The sequence below is a fragment of the Microplitis demolitor genome, chromosome 9 (assembly GCF_026212275.2).
Source record: "Microplitis demolitor isolate Queensland-Clemson2020A chromosome 9, iyMicDemo2.1a, whole genome shotgun sequence".
Classification (NCBI taxonomy): domain Eukaryota; kingdom Metazoa; phylum Arthropoda; class Insecta; order Hymenoptera; family Braconidae; genus Microplitis; species Microplitis demolitor.
Genome location: NC_068553.1, coordinates 2114716 through 2139532, shown reverse-complemented (window position 1 = coordinate 2139532; position 24817 = coordinate 2114716). Strand labels below are relative to the sequence as shown.

The following is a 24817-nucleotide window of genomic DNA, read 5'->3' as shown; positions in this document are numbered from 1 at the left end:
TTTTTCGTATCTCTGATATTTAAGCCGCAAATTCAAAATTAACATTTCGAATTTTAAATTTTTTGAATTTTTTCAATGTTTTCTATTTTTAAAAATTCATACTTTTTTTTGGTCACCAATATTAAGGAACCGGATATTTTTTTTTTAATTCCCCATAAAATTTCCTTTAAAATGAACCCCCATAACTTATATTTTTCTCAAATAACTACTTAGTAATTAAATAAAGATCATTTTAAACGCGAGCCCTCGAATTTTCCCGCGGGAAAAATGATTGAATAATTTATATTTTTAAATAAATGATCTAATGAGTGACACATGAATTTGAGTACATGATTACCAAGTGATTTCTTAACATTAAGAAAAAATTAGGAAATTTAATTTAAAAAAAAAAAAAATGATTTTTTTTTTTTGTGATAAATTTATCCGCGGGCTAATGTCATTAATTACTACCTCGCGATATATATCATATATGTGGTAATGACATATTTGTGTAATGGACTAAAAATTAGTCATAAATTAAATTGTCTCGTGATCAATTCATTTTTTTTTTTTTTTGTTATATAAGAGGAAATTTTTTATATATATTTCAGTTTTAAGCTTACCGGCTAATTAGTACTTTTTTTTTTTCTATTAATTACTGAGTCTTAAAATTACCTTTAATTTATTTACAGTACGTTTTTTTTTTATTAATTTTAATCAAAATTTTTTTTTATTATGAATTTTTTTTAATTTTAAAATTCAAATTTTCGCGGGGTTTCAAAAATTTGACAGTTAATAATTAATGATGTCAAATTTACGATATTACGGCTAAAATATTGATCCTATAAAAAAATTTTTCAAATAAAAGTTGTTTCAAATTTAATTTTCTAAAAAAAATGTATCTTATAATTTTTTTTTAGGACCAATATTTTCACCATAATTTCAAAATTAAAATTTTCATAATTAACAAAAATTTGAATCGTTCATTATGAATCTTAATTTTGGAATTACGGTGAAAATATTGATTTTATACAAAAATTTTTCAAATAAAAGTTGTTCAAAATTTAATTTTTAAAAAATAATGTATCTTCTGATTTTTCTTTAGGACCAATATTTTCACCGTAATTTCAAAATTGAAATTTTCATAATTAACAAAAATTTGAATCGTTCATTATGAATCTTAATTTTGGAATTACGGTGAAAATATTGATTTTATACAAAAATTTTTCAAATAAAAGTTGTTCAAAATTTAATTTTTTAAAAAAAATGTATTTTATGATTTTTCATTAGGACCAATATTTTCACCGTAATTTCAAAATTAAAATTTTCATAATTAAGAAAAATTTGAATCGTTCATTATGAATCTTAATTTTGGAATTACGGTGAAAATATTGATCTTATAAAAAAAATTTTCAAATAAAAGTTGTTTAAAATTTAATTTTAAAAAAAAAATGTATCTTATAATTTTTCTTTAGGACCAATATTTTTACCGTAATTTCAAAATTAAAATTTTCATAATTAACAAAAATTTGAATCGTTCATTATGAATCTTAATTTTGGAATTACGGTGAAAATATTGATCTTATAAAAAAAAATTTCAAATAAAAGTTGTTTAAAATTTAATTTTATAAAAAAAATGTATCTTATAATTTTTCTTTAGGACCAATATTTTCACCGTAATTTCAAAATTAAAATTTTCATAATTAACAAAAATTTGAATCGTTCATTATGAATCTTAATTTTGGAATTCCAGTGAAAATATCGGTCGTATAAGAAAATCATAAGAGACAATTTTTTTTGAAAATTAAATTTCCTACAACTTTTGGTTGAAAACTTTTTTTATAAGACCAATATTTTCACCGGAATTATCAAATATTTGAACGATTCATTTCAAAATGAACGTAAAAATCTTGTCCCTACTAATTAATTAATTATTCAATTAAATTTCTTTAATTGTAGACTATTAATTTGGACAACATAATTAATTAATTTAAAAAAAAAATGAAAATTTTAATTACTGGAGTAATTTTACTATTTTTATTTACAATTGCAAAAAGTGATTATTATTGCTCGGATAATTACGTGAGTATTAATTAGTAATTTTGTTTTAATTATGATGGGTAAAATGGGTTATTTTTATTCAAAAATTTTTTTCAAAATTTAAATAATTTTTTTTTTTCTAGTGCAATACCGACAGTGATTGTAACAGAATTCACCCTCATAGACGGCACAGTTGTTCATTATATATATGGTGTGGATTTCGTTACGTATGCAGACCAAATCCATATTCCAGAAACTTTCATCCGTCGTATAATAATAATCGACATTACAGAAGACACAGTTTCTAGTCACTAGTATATTAATTTCATTTAATAAAAGAATATTTATCTTGAAAAAATTCAGTGGTTTTTTTTTTATTTTAACCAGGGGTTGTGGGTACTCGTTCTAAAGGAAATTTTATACAGAATAAAGGAATGTGTAATTTTTTTTTATAATTTGAAAATTTTGAAATTTTTCATTTGGGATTTGAGGTATGGCTTGTGGGTACTCATTCAAGAGAAAATTTTGTATAGAGTAAAGAACAATATTATTTTTTTCGATTTTGTAAATTTTGAAATTTTTTAAATTTGAATTTTTTGTTTGGGATTTAAAGTAGGGCTTGTGGGTACTCATTCAAAAGGAAATTTTGTGTAGAAAAAAGAAAAATATTATTTTTTTGGATTATGTAAATTTTGAAATTTTCCAAATTTGAGTTTTTTTTTTTGGAATACAAAATAGGGATTGTGGGTACTCAGTCCAGAAGAAATTTTGTATAGAATGGAGACAAATATGATTTTTTTCGATTTTGTAAATTTTGAAATTTTGTAAATTTGAATTTTTTTTGTTTGGGATTAAAAGTAGGGCTTGTGGGTACTCATTCAAAAGGAAACTTTGTGTAGAAAAAAGAAAAATATTATTTTTTGTGGATTATGAAAATTTTGAAATTTTCCAAATTTGAGTTTTTTTTTTTTGGAATACAAAATAGGGATTGTGGGTACTCAGTCCAGAAGAAATTTTGTATAGAATGGAGACAAATATGATTTTTTTCGATTTTGTAAATTTTGAAATTTTTTAAATTTGAATTTTTTGTTTGGAATTAAAAGTAGGGCTTGTGGGTACTCATTCAAAAGGAAATTTTGTGTAGAAAAAAGAAAAATATTATTTTTTTTGGATTATGAAAATTTTGAAATTTGCCAAATTTGAGTTTTTTTTTTTTGGAATACAAAATAGGGATTGTGGGTACTCAGTCCAGAAGAAATTTTGTATAGAATGGAGACAAATATGATTTTTTTCGATTTTGTAAATTTTAAAATTTTTCAAATTTGAATTTTTTTTGTTTGGGATTAAAAGTAGGGCTTGTGGGTACTCATTCAAAAGGAAATTTTGTGTAGAAAAAAGAAAAATATTATTTTTTTGGATTATGAAAATTTTGAAATTTTCCAAATTTGAGTTTTTTTTTTTTTGAATACAAAATAGGGATTGTGGGTACTCAGTCCAGAAGAAATTTTGTATAGAATGGAGACAAATATGATTTTTTTCGATTTTGTAAATTTTGAAATTTTTCAAATTTGAATTTTTTTTGTTTGGGATTAAAAGTAGGGCTTGTGGGTACTCATTCAAAAGGAAATTTTGTGTGGAATAAAGAAAAATATTATTTTTTTGGATTATGTAAATTTTGAAATTTTCCAAATTTGAGTTTTTTTTTGGAATACAAAATAGGGATTGTGGGTACTCAGTCCAGAAAAAATTTTGTATAGAAAGGAGACAAATATGATTTTTTTCGATTTTGTAAATTTTAAAATTTTTAAAATTTGAATTTTTTTTGTTTGGGATTAAAAGTAGGGCTTGTGGGTACTCATTCAAAAGGAAATTTTGTGCAGAATAAAGAAAAATATTATTTTTTTGGATTTTGTGAATTTTGAAACTTTTCAAATTTGAATTTTTTTTTTTTTGGGATTTAAAGTAGGGACTGTTGGTACTCATTTTAAAGGAAATAGGTTTATTTCCTAGAAATCATAAGTAATTTTTGAAAAAAAAAAATTTTGAACTGATAAATTTTTTGTATATTGATTAATTTTTATTTTACTTAAGTATAGAACATTGTCATTTAATTATTTCTGATGAGAATTTTATATATTTTTTTACAATTCATTGGTTTAAAAACATTAATAATTTTTTAATAATAATAATTATCCAATAAAATTCATTGATTAGAAAAAATTAATAATACCAATCATTTAATAATCATCGTCTCTAAAATAAATCGCATCTTTATTCCAGGTTGCTGGGTTGAACATCCTGTCCAATAATCCTGGTGGTCTGTAAAAAAAATTGTTTAAAAAATTTTTTAAATTATTAAAATTTAAAACATAGCATGTGGGTACTCAAACTGACGGAAATAAGTTAGTTTAGACGAAAATAAATTGAATATTCGAAAAAAAAAATTTTTCAAAATTAAATAACAATTTTTTTTTATCAGTCATTTAGAAATTTTATTCTTGATTTAAACTAGTGTAAACAAGTAATGATTTTAAAAGAGATATTCAAATTAGCAAAAACGAAAAAAATTAATTTTAATATTTTTGAATTTTTTTTTGAAAAATTTGAAGTATGGCATGTGGGTACTCAAACTAACGGAAATGAGTTAGTTTGTAAGAATATAAAATGAGTTTGCAAAAAAAAAAATTAGCAGCAGGAAATAAGTCAAAATTTCATAATTTTGTGTACATAGATCATTTAAATTTATTATTTATTTACCTTGGATCATGACTCGATGGTGACGTTATTGGTGGCTTATTCACGGGACTAGGTCTCAACGCAATTGGGTCTAAACTTATTGGTCGGCTATAAAAAATAAAAATATATATTTTCTGTTTAAAATTTCTAAATATTTTTATTTCATTTTTGTTGTTTTATAAATATTTATTAATAAATTAGAAATTACCTTTCAAAATAGCTATCGTCCTCGGAAGTATCACTAAAATATTTTTGAAAAAAAAAATAAATATTAATTTTCTGGTAAAAATTAAAAAAAAATTTTTTTTTTAAATTCTAACTCCTAGTGTCTTAAATATTAATTTTACAAAAAAATGGCTTCAGACTTTTTTTATAAAGAATTAAATTCTCTACAAAAAAGCTCCTATTCATTTTTTTCATATTTTCAATTTCTGACCCAGAATTTCAATTACAAACACGACCAACGAAATTCAGAATCCCCATAAAAAAATTTGTAATTTTAAAATAATTCTCACGTCTAAAATTTCCATTTTACAAAAAATATTAATCAGACCTTTTTTGAAGAAAATTTAATCCTCTACAAAAGAGGTCTCATTCATTTTTACTGTAAAATTGATATTTACTCAGATATTTTATTTCAAAGAATTGAAACTCGAAAAATGAATAAAAAAATTCCATTAATTAATTAATTAATTGATTAATTAAAATACTTACTCATCAACAACGAATCCCCAATTTTGATTAGGATCTTCCATGTACGGAAAGCCAATTGCAACACCAATTAAACAAATAATTATAAATAATTTCATTTTTTTTTCTTTTCTCTTCAAAGTACAAAAATAAAATGTCGACTGTCTTCGACTACGAAAAATTTTCAACTGAATTCAAATAGAAAATTTCGAGTATTTATACCCAATATGACGTACTGACGTACTAATGACTAAATAATTATTATTATTATGGAGGTAGATAAAATTTAATTCTCACGTAGACTTTGTAGAATTTGTTTATACCTGAAAGTCCATCAAATATATATATATATATATATCTATATATATATATATATATTCGAGTCTTATGAAGCCTCTCCAAAAATTGACGATAAAAAATTTTCAACAGGTCGCTCATGAATTTTTAAAATATCAAAATGATTGAAATTTGAATTTTTTATTTCAAATTTTTTTCTTTCTTGGCAGCAATAGTTTATATTTTTGAAATCATGACTACGCTGAAAATTTAAGCCCAAAATTTAAATATTTAAAGCCCGCTCAAGAATTTTGAATGTTTCCGAGTGCTGTCTTTTGAACGTTTTTGAGCGACCCGAGAATATTGATAATAAAGCTTCTCGATTTTTTCACCGTCAATTTGCATCACAAGGAATGAAAATATAACAGAGAAATATAAATAATAAGTTATTTACATACTTTTTTATTTTTTAATTCAAATTTTCGGTTTTTTCGCTTATTCAAAACTTAGCAAATTTTATTGTTTAAGACTGTCCTGTATATTTTTGGTTATGCAAAAGTCATATTTTAGTGAAATGACAATAATTGAGTTATAAAAAAATCCAAAAACTAATTCAAAGTATTAGTCATATATTATCAGTTAATATTCAAAATTTTTGAGCGCCGTTTAAATATTCAAATTTCGCGCTAAAATTTTCAGCATCGTCATGATTTTATAAATATAAATTATTGTTGCCACCAAAGAAAAAATTTCGAAGGTAAAAATCCGAAATTCAATAATTTTTGATATTTTCAAAATTCGTAAGCGATCTCTTGAAAATTTTTGATCGTCGATTTTTGGAGAGGCTTCTTAAAACATCAACCAGCAAATTTTCATAAGAAACTCGAAAAAAAAATTGTCGGTTTTTTTGGGCCATCCTAATATATATATATATATATATATTCCAAGTAATGCCAAATAGTATAATTACTTAGTGACGTAGTAAGATAGTTCATTATCATTTCAGAAGAAAAAGACAATTACGGTTGACGTAATTGATTTTAATGTAGATATATTAGGGTGTGTCGAAAAAAAATTTTTATTTTTTCTAGCTCTCAGTCTCAAAATTTTTTTTTGAATTAAAAAAAATGAGTTCGATGTTTTGAAAAATAAGCTGGAGGTTTGCAAGTATATTTTCCATTTTAAAATTCACGTAAAATTTTTTTTTTTAATTTTGACTTCCATGACCGAATAGGAAATCAAATTCCTTTCAAAAATCTATTGAATAGTCATGCTCGTAACTATAATACAAAGAAAGGTACAAGCCTCTAAAGTTCGAGAAAAACAAATTTTTTTGTGTATAATTCGCGTTACTAAAACCATAAGGGCGTATCTCAAAATATACGCCCTTTTGGTTCTGCAGAACCAAAAGGGCGTATAAAAAAACTTTTTTGCTTCAATCAATGTAAAAATGTTGACAACATTAGAATCTATGGAGAAAACGAAAGAAATTTTTTTTTTGTTTTACGCCTTTTTGGTTTTAAGAAAAAATTTTTTTAAAATCATAAGGGCGTATCCTGTTTCTTCGATTTATTATCAATTATAGGTAAGAGTAAGAAAAAAAATTGCCAGCGTAATAAAAATTATCACTCCACAATTTAATTTATATGAACAAATATTTATTTAAGTGAAAAAACAAATAAAAAATAGAGAAAAAATAAATTCATCAGGGTTTTAGTCCTATACCATCTCCATCGTCAGGATCATCTGTACCTAAGAGTACAAAAAAAAATTTTTTTAATTTTTTTTAGAACATAACTTGACAATAATAAAAAAATTTATAAACTATTACCATCGCTGAAAATTAATCTTTAATAATATTGATAATATTTTTGTGGGACGGTGTCTGATGCACAAAAATGATTTAGATTATTAAACTTGCTTCGATATATTGGTATTCTAGAACCATAACAATTCTCAAGAACAACGGTAATTGATTTTTGAAAATAAAAAGAAAAAAAAAAAAAAAACAGGAAACAGAAAATGAAACTTTGATTGAAAAATGAAAAAATGCACCTTTGAAAAATTGAACAATCTAAATGTGCATTTTTTTAATTTGATTAAATTAAATTTCACAGCACTCATAGAATTTAGAATTTTTTCGTTCCCGAATTATACATATTTTTTACATTAATTGTTGAATTAAAATAATTGTGACAAACTTAAGATTCGATCAAAATTAAATAAAGAAATTTGGTTTTTTATTCAAATAAATATTTGTTCAGATAAATTAAGTTGTGGAGTGATAATTCGTATTACCCTTGCAATTTTTTTTCTTACTCTGACCCATAATTAATAATAAACCGAAAAAATAGGATACGCCCTTATGACTTTAAAAAAATTTTTGCTTAAAACCAAAAGGGCATAAAACAAAAAATTTTTTTTTTTCGTTTTTTCCATAGATTTTAATGTTTTCAATATTTTTACATTGATTGGAGCAAAAAAAAAAAATTTTATACGCCCTTTTGGTTCTGCAGAACCAAAAGGGCGTATATTTTGAGATACGCCCTTTTGGTTTTAGTAACGCGAATTATTGTTTTGACTTTTTTTGAGGTTTTGGAAATTATTCAAATTTGAATTTTTTTGGAATTTCAGATAGGGATTGTGGGTAGTCATTCAAAAGGAAATTTTGTGTAGAATAATGAAAATTATTATTATTTTAAATTTTGTAAATTTTGAAATTTTTCAAATTTGAGTTTTTTTTTTTGAATTCTGGGTATGGCTTGTGGGTACTCATTCGAAAGGAAATTTATTGTGAAATGAAGAAAAATATAATTTTTTAAAATTTTGTAAATTTTGAAATTTTTCAAATTTGGATTTTTGTTTTGGAATTTAAAGTAAGGATTGTGGGTACTCATTTTAAAGGAAATGAGTTAGTTTGCAAGATAATGTTAGTAATTTTTGAAAAAAATAATTTTTGAAAAAAATAATTTTTGAAAAAAATAATTTTTGAAACAATAAATTTTTTGTATATTGATTAATTTTTATTTTACTTGCCTACAGAAAAGTATTAAGTACCGAACTCTATTGATAGTTTAATTTATTTCATTACATTTTATTTTTTTTCAAAAAATTAATAATTTTTGAATAATTATTTTTAATATCATTATTTTGATTATTTAATCATCAGAGTCTCTAAAATAAATCGCATCTTTGTTCATTTTATTCCATACAGCTGGGTGGAGACTCATATCTAATGGTCCTGAGGGTCTGTAAAACAAAAAATTTTTGAAAAAAATTATTCAAATTTAAAATATAGCATGTGGGTACTCAAACTAACGGAAATGAGTTAGTTTATAAGAAAATAATATCAGTTAAAAAAAAAAAATTTTTTTGAAAATTAAATAACAATTTTTTTTTATCAGTCATTTAGAAATTTTATTCTTAATTTAAACTCGTGTAAACGGGTAATGATTTTAAAAGAAATATTCAAATTAGCAAAAACGAAAAAAATTGATTTTAATATTTTTGAATTTTTTTTTGAAAAATTTTAAGTATGGCATGTGGGTACTCAAATTACCGGAAATAAGTTAGTTTGTAAGATAATAAAATTAGTTTACAATAAAAATTAATGGCAGTAAATAAGTCGAAATTTCATAATTTTGTGTACATAGATCATTTAAATTTATTATTTATTTACCGTGGATCAACATGACTCGGTGGTGACGTCATTGGTGGCTTATTCACGGGACTAGGTCTGAATGCAATTGGGTCTAAACTTATTGGTCGGCTATAAAAAATAAAAATATATATTTTCTGTTTAAAATTTCTAAATATTTTTATTTCATTTTTGTTGTTTTATAAATATTTATTAATAAATTAGAAATTACCTTTCATAATTGCTATCGTCCTCGGAAGTATCACTAAAATATTTTTGAAAAAAAAAAAATAAATATTAATTTTCTGGTAAAAATTAAAAAAAATTTTTTTTTTTTTAATTCTAACTCCTAGTGTCTTAAATATTAATTTTACAAAAAAATGGCTTTAGACTTTTTTTATAAAGAATTAAATTCTCTACAAAAAAGCTCCTATTCATTTTTTTCATATTTTCAATTTCTGACCCAGAATTTCAATTACAAACACGACCAACGAAATTCAGAATCCCCATAAAAAAATTTGTAATTTTAAAATAATTCTCACGTCGAAAATTTCAATTTTACAAAAAATATTAATCAGACCTTTTTTGAAGAGAATTTAATCCTCTACAAAAGAGATCTCATTCATTTTTACTGTAAAATTGATATTTACTCAGATATTTTATTTCAAAGAATTGAAACTCGAAAAATGAATAAAAAAATTCCATTAATTAATTAATTGATTAATTAAAATACTTACTCATCAACAACTAATCCCCAATTTTGATTAGTATCTTCCATGTACGGAAAGCCAATTGCAATACCAATTAAACAAATAATTATAAATAATTTCATTTTTTTTTTTTTTTTTTTTTCTAAGAAAAAAAATAAAATTATAAGAGATTTGGATCAAGAAAAATTTTAAACTGAACTCGGAATTTAAATTTCAAGTATTTATACCCATTGTAGAATGTCACGTATTAATAATAATAATCGTTATTATAGAGATAAAGATAATTTAATACAAGGTAATATTTGTACAATCTGCTAATAATTCGAAAACCTATTAAATTTAAATAAATATATATATATATATATATATATATATATATATATATATATATATATATATATATATATATATATATATTTATATCATGAGTAATTTCATGAGTCACGTATAATGACGTTGTAAGAAAACTGATAAACATTTTCGTGTGTTATCTTAATAGTTGACAATGATGTCAAATATTTTATTGTATATATATAAATGTATGTATATGTACATATGGACATATGTTTCGCATGTGGGTACTCGTTGGAACGGAAATAAGTTGGTTAGCCAGAAAAAATAAAAATTTAAGCCCAGAAAAAAATTTGGTCAATTTTCAAAATTTATAAATCTCGAAAATTTGGGATTTTAGTTGGGTATTTCATGTGGGTACTCAAACAAACGTAAATGAGTTAGTTAATAATAAAAAATGAACATTAAGACAAACAAAAAATGTGATATATTTTTGATTTACCAAAAATTTGACATTTTTGAGTTTTACTCAAAAGCATGGCATGTGGGTACTTAAACTAACGGAAATGAGTTAGTTAATAAGAAAAAAATGAACATCAAGACAAAAAAAAAATTTGATATATTTTTGATTTACCAAAAATTTGACATTTTTGAGTTTTACTCAAAAGCATGGCATGTGGGTACTTAAACTAACGGAAATAAGTTAGTTAATAATAAAAAATGAACATTAAGACAAAAAAAAATTTTTGATATATTTTTGATTTACCAAAAATTTTACATTTTTGAGTTTTACTCAAAAGCATGGCATGTGAGTACTTAAACTAACGGAAATAAGTTAGTTACCAATAAAAAATGAACATTAAGACAAAAAAAAAATTTTGATATATTTTTGATTTACCAAAAATTTTACATTTTTGAGTTTTACTCAAAAGCATGGCATGTGGGTACTTAAACTAACGGAAATGAGTTAGTTAAAACTAAAAAACAATAAATTATTCAAAAATTTTTTATTACAAAATTTTCTCATACAAATATAAAAATTACAAAAACCATTAATTATAATTATTATTAATAATACTAACGTTCAAACTTCGTTAATAAACATAAATAATTAAATGGGCGCAGTAAACAGAAGTAAAAATAAACATTCAAAACTTTTTTTTTTTTTTTTAAATAAAATATCGGGTGTAAAAAAACGTACAAAATTGACAGCTATTCAAATTATCAAAAATATGGACAATTAATAAATAAATATATATATATATATATATATATATATATATATATATATATATATATATATATATATATATATATATATATATATATATATATATATAAATATCTATATGTAAATATATATATATTTGCAATTACAATAATTATTTTTCTGTGTAATCAATTGTTTAAAAAAACTATTTAAAAATTATTTGATATCACTTCTTAATTTTTTTTTTAAATTCAATCAACGGTTTAAATTTTAAAATTTTATTTATACAATTAAATTCAGCTGTCAGTAGCAAAAAAAAAAATGAATTTTTAAAATATTAATTAATTTACAAATTAATTTTGTTCATTTTTTTTTTTTAAATTAATTAATTATTTGTCGAACGGCATATTTATTTTTTACTACGCCCATTAATACAAATTTTTAAATTATCAATTAATTAATTAATTAGTATCGAGTATTTTTGTATGTAAATATACTTAATTATTAATTACTGGTTAAATATTGATCTGGGAAAAAAGTTCAAAGGAGCTTTTTTGTAGGAAATTTTGTCAGCTACAAAAAAGGTCTGATTGACTTTTTTCATATTTGTGATATTTTAAGAGATACTTGCAGTTTAAAACAGCGGTGATAATTTGCAATTTTAAATTGAGTAATTTTGTGTTTCATTTTTTGAGCTAGAGCTCAAAATATTGATTTTAGAAAAAAGTTCATTGAAACTTTTTTGTAGAAAATTTTTTCAGCTACAAAAAAGGTCTGATTGACTTTTTTCATATTTGTGATATTTTAAGAGATACTTGCAGTTTAAAACAGCGGTGATAATTTGCAATTTTAAATTGAGTAATTTTGTGTTTCATTTTTTGAGCTAGAACTCAAAATATTGATTTTAGAAAAAAGTTCAAAGGAGCTTTTTTGTAGAAAATTTTTTCAGCTACAAAAAAGGTCTGATTGACTTTTTTCATATTTGTGATATTTTAAGAGATATTTGCAGTTTAAAAGTAAGGTGATAATTTGCAATTTTAAATTGAGTAATTTTGTGATTTATTTTTTGAGCTACAGCTTAAAATATTGATTTTAGAAAAAAGTTCATTGAAACTTTTTTGTAGAAACTTTCAAACTGGAAAAAAAAGATGTCTTATAAAATTTTGAAATTTTGAATATTCGACCAGTTATTTTAAATTTGAAAATTGCGAATTTTTAATTGATTTTTTTTTTTTTTTTGGTGGAAATTTAAAATTTAAAAAATTTCTTAGACCTTTTCAGAGCAAAGAAACACGCCTGCAAAAATTTATTTTTATTTTAAATTCAAAATTACTGTTTTGTAAATTTTTGACCTGAAAAATTTCAAATAAAAGCTTCCAGAGCTTTAAATTTTGATTTTACGAAAAAAATAACAGAAACCTTTTTTGTAGAGAATTAAATTCCCTACAAAAAAGGTCCTTATCACTTTGTTCGTATCTCTGATATTTACCAAAATATCTCCATTTAAAAATTCTAATATCGCGAAAATATGAATCGCGTTTTATTTTTTCACATTTAAACGCTTCCAGAGCTTTAAATTCCCCTCTCACGAAAAAAGTCTATGGGACCTTTTTTGTAGAACTTCAAATTCCCTACAAAAAAGCCCCTTATCAATTTTCCTTATCTCCAACATTTAGCTCACAATAATTAAAAATCCAAAATAATCTCAATTATCTTGATCATTAATTGATTAATTAATTACTATTGTTAATAACTACTGAGTATTAATTAACACCATCATCATTTCTTTAATTACTTAACTACTAATTACGCTTACAATATTTCATTTGTAAAAATAAGTATTCAAAAATATTTTTTTTTTTTTCATTCAAATTTTTTAAATTTTCTTAATTTATATTTTTTTTTTTTTAATTAATTACTAATTTTTAAGTACATAATTGATTACTTTTAAATTTGGCACACAACTGTCATTTTTTTTTTTTTTTAAATCATTTTTTTTTTTTTTTTTTTTTTTTTTTTTTTTTTTTTAAATTCAAATTATCAATTTTTTTTTCCGTCTCTAAATCTTCAAATATTTAGAACGTTTTTATAGAGAATTTAATCAGCTACAAAAAAGCTCTCTTACACTTTTTCAAAATTTTTAATATTTAACTCCCAAATTTGAATTTTTAAATTTTAACTCCAATTTTCATTTCTCCAAAATTCGAAAAAAAAAAAAATTGTCATTCAAAATTAATTGCAGCCTCCAATTTTCATTTAACAAAAAAATGACTAAAAACTTTTGTTACTCAGAATTTAATAAGCTACAAAAAAGCTCTCTTACTCTTTTTCAAAATTTTCACTTCCAAGGCCACAATTTGAATTTCAAAATAAAAAAATATAAACTTCTACTCATCACTGAAAATTTTAAACTTTCCGAGCTTTTTTTTCGAAAATATCAATCGTAATAAAAAAACACATCAGAGCTTTTTTATTCAGAATCTTATCGGCATCAAAAAAGCTCCTTATCAATTTTTTTATATCTTTGATATTTATCCTCATATTTATTATTTTCTATTCATAATTTTTAATAATCACTTTCTTTTTTAAATCTCATAATTAAAATTATAATTATTAATTACTTATACGTCTCTATTAATTACTAATTAACTCTTAATTAATCAGTCAATTAATTAATTAATTAATCAATTAATTAATTAATTAATTAATTTTGGCACATAATTTTTTTTTGTCTCAATTTTTTTTTTATATAAAAATATAAAAAAATGTTAATTATCATCAATAATTAATGCAAATTATTAATTAAACTAATTAAATAATAATAAAATAAAAAAATTTTTCAAATCAACGATTATAAACTTTTTAAATTACGATATCTTTTAAACAATCGATCCTACGAAAAAAATCAATCAATACAAAATTATAGATAATTAAATTATCTAAAAAAAAGTTGTGATTAAAATTAGTCGTAAAATCGATAGTTCAAAAGTTACAATCGATTTAAACAAATGGTATTAAACTCAGTATGTAAAAAAAATGATTTAGATTTTTAAATAGACTATAACTTTTAAACGATCAAAGTTACGCTAATTAACAATCAGTACTTTTTTATAGATAATTAAATTGTCTATAATTTTTTATTCATTGTTTATTTTGTTATTTTGATTAGAAAAAAAGTTAGAAGCGTTTTTAGATAAAAATTTGAATTTTTTTAAACATGATGTAAAAAATATATATATATTTTTGAGTAAATATATATATATATATATATATATATATATATATATATATATATATATATATATATATATATATATATATATATATACACATATATATGTGTGTACATATATAAAGTATATATATATATATAAAAATTTCAAATTGTATGATTACTTAGATCGAGTTTTACCAGCCGAATTTCTGACCTGACGTTTCATTGCATTGGACAGAGGAATTGGCTCTGGACTTTTATTCGCTGGGCAGTATTTTATGGTATGGGCAGCGTCACCATTTGCACCACAAATTGGACATGTGTAACGTCTGTAATTAAAAAATTTTTTTAATCAATTGTTTAGAATCTTACTGATTAACTCGAATATTTTATTTATTTTAATTATCATTGAAGTTTCATAAGACGAATCGGGTAATTAATCCCCAGACTTATTGATTTCGATAATTTTATAATCATGGGGTTCCAAAAAAAAATCAACGGTGAAATTTTTTTTATTAGTCGTCTGATATATTTTATTTATAAAATATATAAACTGCGATTAAGACACGACAAAAGTCATTTAGTTTTGAGGGTTCACCCAAGGGATGATGTCTTTAATTGACGCTCGGAAATTAACTGTCTGATCTACAAATATTTATTTATTTTTATCTCACTAATTTTATAAAATCGCAGCGACATCTTTTGTCGGTTAATTTATATATATATTAATAATTATTTATAAAACGTCTCGACATTGAACTGGCGATCGCGTAAAAGATCTGAAACTATCAAAAGGCACAAATTTAACTCGAGACCTTTTCGCTGATACCAAATTTCATTTTTTTTATTTTTATTATCGCAGAGACATCCCATGGACTTTATTTTTTTTTATTCTCTCTTAATAATATAGACAATAACTATATATATGTAAATATATATAAATATATATTGAGTGGGATTGATGTATAATTAAGTGGGAAAATAATTAAAATATAAATTTATTTAAAGAAAATAAATATGAGCGTCTTTTTTTCCCGCGTAATTTAAATTTATTTCTAATGATGTCGATAATTTTATTTATCTGGACACTTGGCAATGGTATATAGGTACTCAAATTAACGGAAATGAGTTAGTTAACAATAAAAAATGCATTACGAGACAAAAAAAATTTTTGATAAATTTTGAATTTACCAAAATTTCGAATTTTTGAATTGTACTCAAAACTATCGCATGTGGGTACTCAAACTAACGGAAATAAGTTAGTTAACAATAAGAATTGAATTTTACGACAAAAAAAAATTTTTTAATAAATTTTTAATTTACCAAAATTTCGAATTGTACTCAAAACTATCGCATGTGGGTACTCAAACTAACGGAAATAAGTTAGTTAACAATAAGAATTGAATTTTACGACAAAAAAAAATTTTTTAATAAATTTTTAATTTACCAAAATTTCGAATTTTCGAATTGTACTCAAAACTATCGCATGTGGGTACTCAAACTAACGGAAATAAGTTAGTTAACAGTAAAAAATAAATATTAAGACAAAAAAAAATTTTATTCGTATTTTGAATAAAAAAAGAAAAAAAAAATTTTGATTAAAATTCAAATTTTGCTATTAGAGCTTAAAATTTCAAATTTACAGATATTTTCACTGAAAACTTTTTTGTAAAGAATTAAATTTCCTACAAAAAAGTATCAGGTGACGTTTTACTTAAAATGAATATTTACTGTGATATTTAAATATGAAAGTAAAATAAACGCAGAATTGAATGAAAAATAGTAATAATTAATTAGTTAATTAATTAATTAATGTAATTAATGATTAATTACCTCAGTATTGGACAGACAGTACGTCCATTCAAATCCTTGAGTATATGCTGCTTGTAAAATTGAATTTCTTCCCCATTGTTTTTACAAAATGCGCATTCAATCGGCAAAGGCTTACGGTTTTTTTTACGCCGGTTCAAAACTGGCGGCAATTCTCCGTTTTCTAATTCAGGACAGTATTCGAAATCTCTGCCATTTGATCTGAAGTCTGCCATAATGTCTTCAGCTTTAAAATAAAATAATAATTAATTTTTAATTTAAAAAAAAAAAAAAAAAAAAAAAAAAAAAAATGCACGTGCAGTTTTTGAAATTTTCTATATGTGAATATTTTTATTTTTAAATTCTTTTTTTTTTTTTTTTAATTGATTTGTAAAAAAAAAATAATTAGAAAATTTTTTTGGGATGATTTGACATTTAAATGCAAATAATTAATAAACTTTCAGGAATTTTGAAAAATTTGTAAAGATAACTTGTAGAAAATACAATGATCTACAAAAAAGGTTCTGAGGCATTTTGTGATAAATCTGATATTTTGACCGGAAATGGCACAAAATACTCAAATTAACTTGGAATCCAACTTTAATCTCGAATAACTTTTGAAAAACGGAATTTATCGAAAAATTATATGAGACCTTTTTTGTAGAGCGTTAAATTTCCAACAAAAAATGTGAGTCGACTTTTTCGATCCGTTGATTTGCTGACGAGTTATAAAATTCCAACCGGTAAATTGTCTGTTAACTTATGACACTGAAATCAGTCGACATCTTATAATTTTTTGATTTGTTTTTAAAATTATAAATTACAAAAAAAAAAAATATTAAAAAAAAATGCACATATAGTTTTTTAAATTTTCTACATGTGCATTTTTTTATTTTTTTATTTTTTTAATTCTTTTAGTGAAAAAAAAAAATAAAATCCTAATATTAATGATCTGTCAACTTTAGATGAGTGTAAATGTCAGACGTCAAATTTAAAATTATAAATAAAAAGTAAAAAATTGAAAAAAAAAAAAAAAAAAAAAAAAAAAATATATTTTAAAAAAATGCACATGTAGAAAATTTAAAAAACTATATGTGCATTTTTTTTAAATATTTTTTTTGAGCGAATTTAAATATTTTTATTCATATATTTATAAATCTGTCAATCTTTGATCGTCACCGAAATTTTATTCCAAGAAAAAAATGAGACATATTTGATATATATATATATATATATATATATATATATATATATATATAAACTAAAACAAAATTTCTTAGAAAAGAATTCATAAATATATATATATATATATATATATATATATATATATATATATATATATATATATATATATATAAAATAAAAATTTAAGAAATTCTCTATTCAATTCCTTAGGGGTTATTTACTACTTTATTATTATTATTATTATTTTAAGTATGTAGAGAAAAAAAAATCAACTTAAAATTTAACACTGGATTAGTCTCATATTTACGTGTTTGTTTGTATACATATGTATATAGATATATAGATACAGACATATGGATCGAGATGTAAGAGTGTAAACAAGTAGAGAAAAAGTGTCTTTTGTCTGATGCGTTATTAAAAAAATTTTTTTTTTTTTTTTTATGTTCTGCGTTTAGTTGTTGGTTTATTGACACAACAATTTGTCTCTTGTTACATTTTATGGTTCTTTACAAGGCCATGGTTTGTACTAGTGGTTTAAATTTTACCACTTATATAAATTTATTATTTTTATTTTTATTAAATTAAATATTTACATTTATAAATTTTTTTTAAAACTCAAAATTTTAATTCAAAATAAAAAATAAAATGTTCATTTTTTTTTTTTTAAATAAATAAATATATAGATATTTTTACAAAATTGCAACGAATTTTTTTTTATTGTTAGTAGACGTCAAATAATTTTGAGTTTTAAAAAAAAAACATTAAATTATGAAAAAAAAAATATTTCAAAAAATTGCACTTTGAGTTTTTTTAATTTGCTATATGTGCATTTTTTTTTTTTATTATTATTTTTTTTTTTTTTTTTTTCAATCAATATATAGATATTTTTAAAAAATTGCAACGAATTTTTTTTTATTGTTAGTAGACGTCAAATAATTTTTAGTTTTAAAAAAAAAACATTAAATTATGAAAAAAAAAATATTTCAAAAAATTGCACTTTGAGTTTTTTTAATTTGCTGTATGTGCATTTTTTTTTTTTTGATTTTTTTTTTTTTTTTTTTTTCAATCAATATATAGATATTTTTAAAAAATTGCAACGAATTTTTTTTTATTGTTAGTAGACGTCAAATAATTTTGAGTTTAAAAAAAAAAACATTAAATTATGAAAAAAAAAAAATATTTCAAAAAATTGCACTTTGAGTTTTTTTAATTTGCTATATGTGCATTTTTTTTTTTTTTTATTTTTTTTTTTTTTTTCAATCAATATATAGATATTTTTAAAAAATTGCAACGAATTTTTTTTTATTGATAGTAGACGTCAAATTTTTAGTTTTAAAAAAAAAACATTAAATTATGAAAAAAAAAATATTTCAAAAAATTGCACTTTGAGTTTTTTTAATTTGCTATATGTGCATTTTTTTTTTTATTTTTTTTTTTTTTTCAATCAATATATAGATATTTTTAAAAAATTGCAACGAATTTTTTTTTATTGTTAGTAGACGTCAAATTTTTAGTTTTAAAAAAAAACATTAAATTATGAAAAAAAAAATATTTCAAAAAATTGCACTTTGAGTTTTTTTAATTTGCTATATGTGCATTTTTTTTTTTGATTTTTTTTTTTTTTCAATCAATATATAGATATTTTTAAAAAATTGCAACAAATTTTTTTTTATTGTTAGTAGACGTCAAATTTTTATTTTAAAAAAAAAACATTAAATTATGAAAAAAAAAATATTTCAAAAAATTGCACTTTGAGTTTTTTTAATTTGCTGTATGTGCATTTTTTTTTTTTTGATTTTTTGAAAAAAAAGTCAGAAAATTTTTAATCGTCTAACTTGAGGATTTTTTATTTAAAATTTTAAATTTTTAAAAAATTACTGGAGATTTTTATGAAATTTTTGATAATTAAATTTGAAATTTAATGAAATGGCGCAAGAAATTAAAAATTTGAGCTGGGGGGGGGGGTCTATAATGGATTTATTTATTGAATGTGATAATAAATTGAAAATATAAAAAAAAATATTCAATTGAATTCTGGAAAATTTGACTAACTTTGTTTTTTATTAAAAAAATTATTGATTTTTACTCATAGAAAGTTTAATAAATTTTCTAGAAAGGCCTTAAAAAATTATTTAGAAAATCTAGAATTAAAAATTAATATTCTATAATTTTAAATTGTCTAGAAAGTTCAATAAATTTCTAGAAGTGTACATTATTCTTAATCGTTATTATGAAAACAAAAATTATAAATTATCTAGACTTTAATAATTGAGTGCAAATTTTATCATCAACTTTCTATAATATTTTAATAATAAACTTTCTATGAGTTAATAAAAATTTTTTTAATTTTATAAAGAAAATTTTAAAAAATATCTAGAAGTCTGACCATTGATTTTCTCCTATAAAATTCTAGACTTTTCTTTGTTATTAAACTTTCTAGAAATTAAAAATGGTTATTTATCATTTATAGAAAATGTTAAGAAATTATCTAGACGTCTACAATTTTAATTATTTATATTCTTTAAATATTCTAGAATTTTTTTCAAAACTTTCTAGAAGTATATGAAATTTTTTTTACTTACATGAATCATAAAAAATAAAAATACTAACTATCTAGAAGTCCATTATTGTATTTTTTTTCTAAATATTCTAGAAATTTATCTAAAAAAATTTCTAGAAGTAAAAAAAAAAAAAAAAAAAAATTGACATTTAAAAAATTAAAATTTTTCAAATTTTATCACTTGAAATATTTTTATCTCTACAAATATATATATATATATATATATATATATAACCGGTATCATATATCAATGACTTGTAATTCAATAGTAATTAAATTCTGATTAATCATCTAGGAATTTTAATTCGCATTTGTAATCAATAATAATAATAATAATAATAATAATAATAATAATAATAATAAAAGTACTTACAAGATTGACGTATCGGTTCAACAGAAAGATTGGTAGCAAATAAACGCATCAGCTCATCATATAAACTTGGATTATATGGATAAAGTGCGTTTTGTATTCGCGGTATTGGTAATTGTTGTGATAAATGTACTTGCAACATTTTTTATTTTGTTGCTGTTGTTTTATTTATTTTATATTTAAAATTTAATTTACAAAATTTGAAATCATAAAAAAAAATAATTTACAACACGATTTATTATTGACACTGTCACAATTTTTTAAAAATTCAATTTGGATTTTATTTTCTTTTATTTGAATTTTTTTTAATTGGATAAAATGAGAAATTTAGCGGAGATGTTTGAAGGCTGGGTGACAAAAGAAAACTGATGCTGAGGTCGAGAGTGAGGTTCAGTGGAAGCCGGCTGTGGGCTCAGATGTGGCGGGAAAAACTGAGGAGGGGTACTGCGCAGTTTTTTAAACTTCTGCGCCCTAGAGGGAGCTAGCGCGCAGAGAAGAGAGTTTTAAATACTTGGCGGGAATTTTGAAATTTAAAAAAAGTTTTCTTGTAAATTTGTTTAAAAAATGGAAAATTCAAATGAAAAATGGAAAATTCGAATGAAAAATAGAAAATTTTAATGAAAAATGGAAAATTCAAATAAAAAATAGAAAATTCAATTGATAATGGAAAATTTTAATGGAAAATTCAAGAAAACATGGAAAATTCAAACGAAAAATGGAAAGTTTAAATAAAAAATAGAAAATGCAAATGAATAATAGAAAATGGAAAATTCAAGAAAAAATGGAAAATTCGAATGAAAAATGGGAAATTTTAGTGAAAAATGGAAAATTCAAATGAAAAATGGAACATTTTAATAAAAAATGGAAAATTCAAATGAAAAATGAAAAATTTTAGAGAACATGGCAAATTTAAATGAAAAATGGAAAATTCAAATGAAAAATTGGAAAATTCAAGTAGGAATAAAAAAATTCAAGATAAACATTTATCAATTTTTTTTTTTCAAATTTAACAAAATTTGATTGAAAACTTTTAGAGATAATGAGAAAAAAGGAAAAACTAGGGAAATTAGAAAGAAAATTTTAATTGGAAAATTTAATTAAAAAAAAAATAGTCAGGAAAAATTTTGTGATTTTCCGTAGTTGAAAAATTTATTTATGTTTTATTTGATATTCGAGAAAATTTAAAAAGAATTTTCTTTAGGATGAGGAAAAGTGGAAAATTAGTAAAATTAAAAAGAAAATTTTAATTTCTGAAATACTTGAGGAAAATTTTATTCAGTTTTTTATTTGAAATTTGAGAAAATTAAGATAAGTTTTTTTTGAGATGGGGAAATGAAAAATTTATAAAATTATAAAGAAAATTTCGATTGGAAAATTTAATTTTGAAAAATCAGAAAATATTTTGTAATTTTAATGCAACAAATGTGAAAATGAGTTTATCTTGTAAACTATTGATTTTAGAAAATTTTTCAATGGAAAAAAATTGTAGCCCATGAAATTTTCTTTTTACTGACCACCCACGATGTCCATTTACCGCAATAACTTTTTCCACAATTTTAATTTTCCCAAAAATTATCCACAATTTTCCCATTCCTGCAGTTACAATTTTAAAATTCATATATTTCCCATAAAAATTGAAATAATCACACATAGTCTATAGTCATCAGAAAGGAAATTTAATTTTCCACAATTTTCCTCTCATATAAAAATTTCCTAAACCCCTTCGTTCTAAAGTTACAGCCCATTAATCAAAAACCATAACCTAAAAAAATTTCCCATGGATCTATTCCTTTAACTCTCTCTATCTCCTTTCCTATCAATCCCAGCCTATTTTACCCCTTTGACAATCTTGTAGCCCATAAAATTTCCTATCCAAAACACCCCCATAACATATATTTATCTCCTTCCCTTCCTGAAATAAAATGCAAAAACAAAAGTCAAATTTTATTTATTCAAATTTATTTTATTTTAATTAATACAAATGTACGCTTATGTAAATTATTATCATTATAATTATTAATTACCATTAATCATTAATAATTAATCAATAATTTTAATCTTAATATTAAATTGTTCACAATAAATCTTTATATAATTATTTATAAATAATTACACGTTAATCATCAATCATTAATCATTAATTAATTATTATTATTAATATATATATAAATATATATGAATATATATATATTTATATATATACATATTACCAATTAATTAATAAAAATCTAAATAAAAATACTCATAATCCAGTCAATTTTAATTAACCATTAATTTATTAATTAAAACGATTAATCATTAATTAATAATTAATAAAAAAAAAGAAATTATTTTTAAATGAATACGCATCATATTTACAATGGACGTGATGCTTACTTGCTACAATAATTAATTAATTAATTAACCAATTGATTAACCGATTAATTAATTAATTAATAAATATAAATATACAAAAATTAATTTTAATTAATATGTGAAATAAAAATTATTTATTAATTATGTCTTTTATATTTTAATAATAATAATTATTAATAATTAATAATTAATTATTAATTAATTTTAAAAAATTATTTATATAAAAAAGCTGATATAATTTATAATTATTAATTATATAATTTTCTAAAAAAAAAATGACTACGTTAATTAATTGGTGCGTGAATTTAATTTATGAATTGTGGAAAGTGCATTTTGGGTGTACGGATTTTAAAATGGCGGTAAGTCGGAAAGGTGGGGTCAGATTGAGGGGAAATTTGTGCGGGCTATAGAGAAAAGGGAGAATTGAAAGAGAAAAAAAAAATTTTGATGATCGGATAACAGGGGGCGGAGTTATGGACAATCAGTAAATCCGTACGTACGTACAGGAAATGTTTGAATGGCTTTTGTGGCTTAGGAATTGGAAATAGGAAAAAAGTTATGAGAGATTTTTTATGGGAAATTTTATCTTCTATAAATTTATCTCAGTACATTTTTACGATATTTTTGATATTTAACTGGGAAATTTGATTTTTATCAATCGATACTGAAATTCGGTGACAAAATTAATAATTTGAAATTTTTGAATTTAAATTGCGCGGGAACTATGAGAGATACGGCAAAAATGAACTAAACCAAATTTGTAGGAAATTTGATTTCCTGTAAATTTGATCTTATACATTTTTATTGTATCTCTGATAGTTTAGTCAGAATAAATGAAAAAAGAAAATTCATACATTTGTAAGAGGGAAAAAAATTCTTGTAATTAAAAATAATTCACGCACAATTAATTAATTATTATTTAAATTTAAAATTACTAATTAATTATTATTTTTTTTTTTACTGTTATAATTTATTTTTATATATAATATATATTTTATATTCATTTTTTTTTTTTATATAAAAAGGAGAAAAAAATATAATTTGTCGCTTTTGCGTGTATTTTTTTTTTTATATATTTTTTACTTATTAATTTTAATTTCAAATTTTTTGCAATTTTCCCTTTTTCTCATTCAATTTTGCATTTTTAATTTTTTTCTCGTCTTGTTTTTTTTTTTTTTTTTAATGATTAATTAATAAATTAATTAATTTTTCTAACTAAATGTTATAATTATTGTTATTTTACAGTCTCTGTTCTAATTTTAAATTAATTATTAATATTTATTTTATTTCTGATTTTTAAAAATTTAATTTACAATTAAAAAAAAAAAAATCATAGTACCGAGTATATTTTAACTCCGATTTTTAAAAAATTAATTTGACTCCAGTTACAGATGTTGATTTTTAGATGAATTTTTTTAAATTAGAAATTTTGAAATTTATGTTGACTCTGATCCGGAGTTAATTTTGACTTTCGTCACGAGTCAATTTTGACACCAACCGGAGTAAATTTCAACTTCTGTACGGAGTAAATTTTGATTCTAATTCAGATTTTATTCTGACTCTGATCCGGAGTTAATTTTGATAACAACCTGAAGTCAATTTTGACTCCTGTCCGGAGTAAATTTTGATTCGGGCCCGGAATTAATTCTAAATCTGATATGGAGTCCATTTTGACTCTGATCTAGAATCAAAATTAACTCCGGGCCGGAGTCAATGTTGATTCTGGCCCAAAGTTAATTTTGACTCAAGATCAGA

At 21.8% G+C, this 24817-nt stretch overlaps 2 protein-coding genes across 2 annotated transcripts; both read right to left on the bottom strand.

The window, feature by feature from the left end:
- Positions 1 to 8733: 8733 nt before the first annotated feature.
- LOC103575634 (uncharacterized) lies at positions 8734 to 10223 on the bottom strand. Its single transcript, XM_014442228.2, has 4 exons — positions 10096 to 10223; positions 9591 to 9623; positions 9401 to 9490; positions 8734 to 8970 (listed from the first exon to the last, which is right to left on the bottom strand). The coding sequence occupies exons 1-4, from the start codon at positions 10188 to 10190 to the stop codon at positions 8880 to 8882; spliced, it is 309 nt and encodes a 102-aa protein (XP_014297714.1). The 5' UTR covers positions 10191 to 10223; the 3' UTR covers positions 8734 to 8879.
- Positions 10224 to 14928: 4705 nt separating this feature from the next.
- LOC103580798 (uncharacterized) lies at positions 14929 to 21117 on the bottom strand. Its single transcript, XM_053741874.1, has 3 exons — positions 20711 to 21117; positions 16617 to 16839; positions 14929 to 15112 (listed from the first exon to the last, which is right to left on the bottom strand). The coding sequence occupies exons 1-3, from the start codon at positions 20847 to 20849 to the stop codon at positions 14962 to 14964; spliced, it is 513 nt and encodes a 170-aa protein (XP_053597849.1). The 5' UTR covers positions 20850 to 21117; the 3' UTR covers positions 14929 to 14961.
- Positions 21118 to 24817: the final 3700 nt, after the last annotated feature.

Bases quoted from the DNA above. Each gene is read 5' to 3' on its own strand.
- LOC103575634 (XM_014442228.2), bottom strand. From the start codon at position 10,190: ATGAAATTATTTATAATTATTTGTTTAATTGGTATTGCAATTGGCTTT. The intron at 9,491-9,590 runs GTAATTTCTAAT...TATTTTTTATAG, and splicing joins GACGATAGCAATTATGAAAG to CCGACCAATAAGTTTAGACC. The intron at 8,971-9,400 runs GTAAATAAATAA...TTTGTTTTACAG, and splicing joins CCGAGTCATGTTGATCCACG to ACCCTCAGGACCATTAGATA.
- LOC103580798 (XM_053741874.1), bottom strand. From the start codon at position 20,849: ATGTTGCAAGTACATTTATCACAACAATTACCAATACCGCGAATACAA. The intron at 16,840-20,710 runs GTAAGTACTTTT...TTTATTTTAAAG, and splicing joins TGAACCGATACGTCAATCTT to CTGAAGACATTATGGCAGAC. The intron at 15,113-16,616 runs GTAATTAATCAT...TTTTAATTACAG, and splicing joins ACTGTCTGTCCAATACTGAG to ACGTTACACATGTCCAATTT.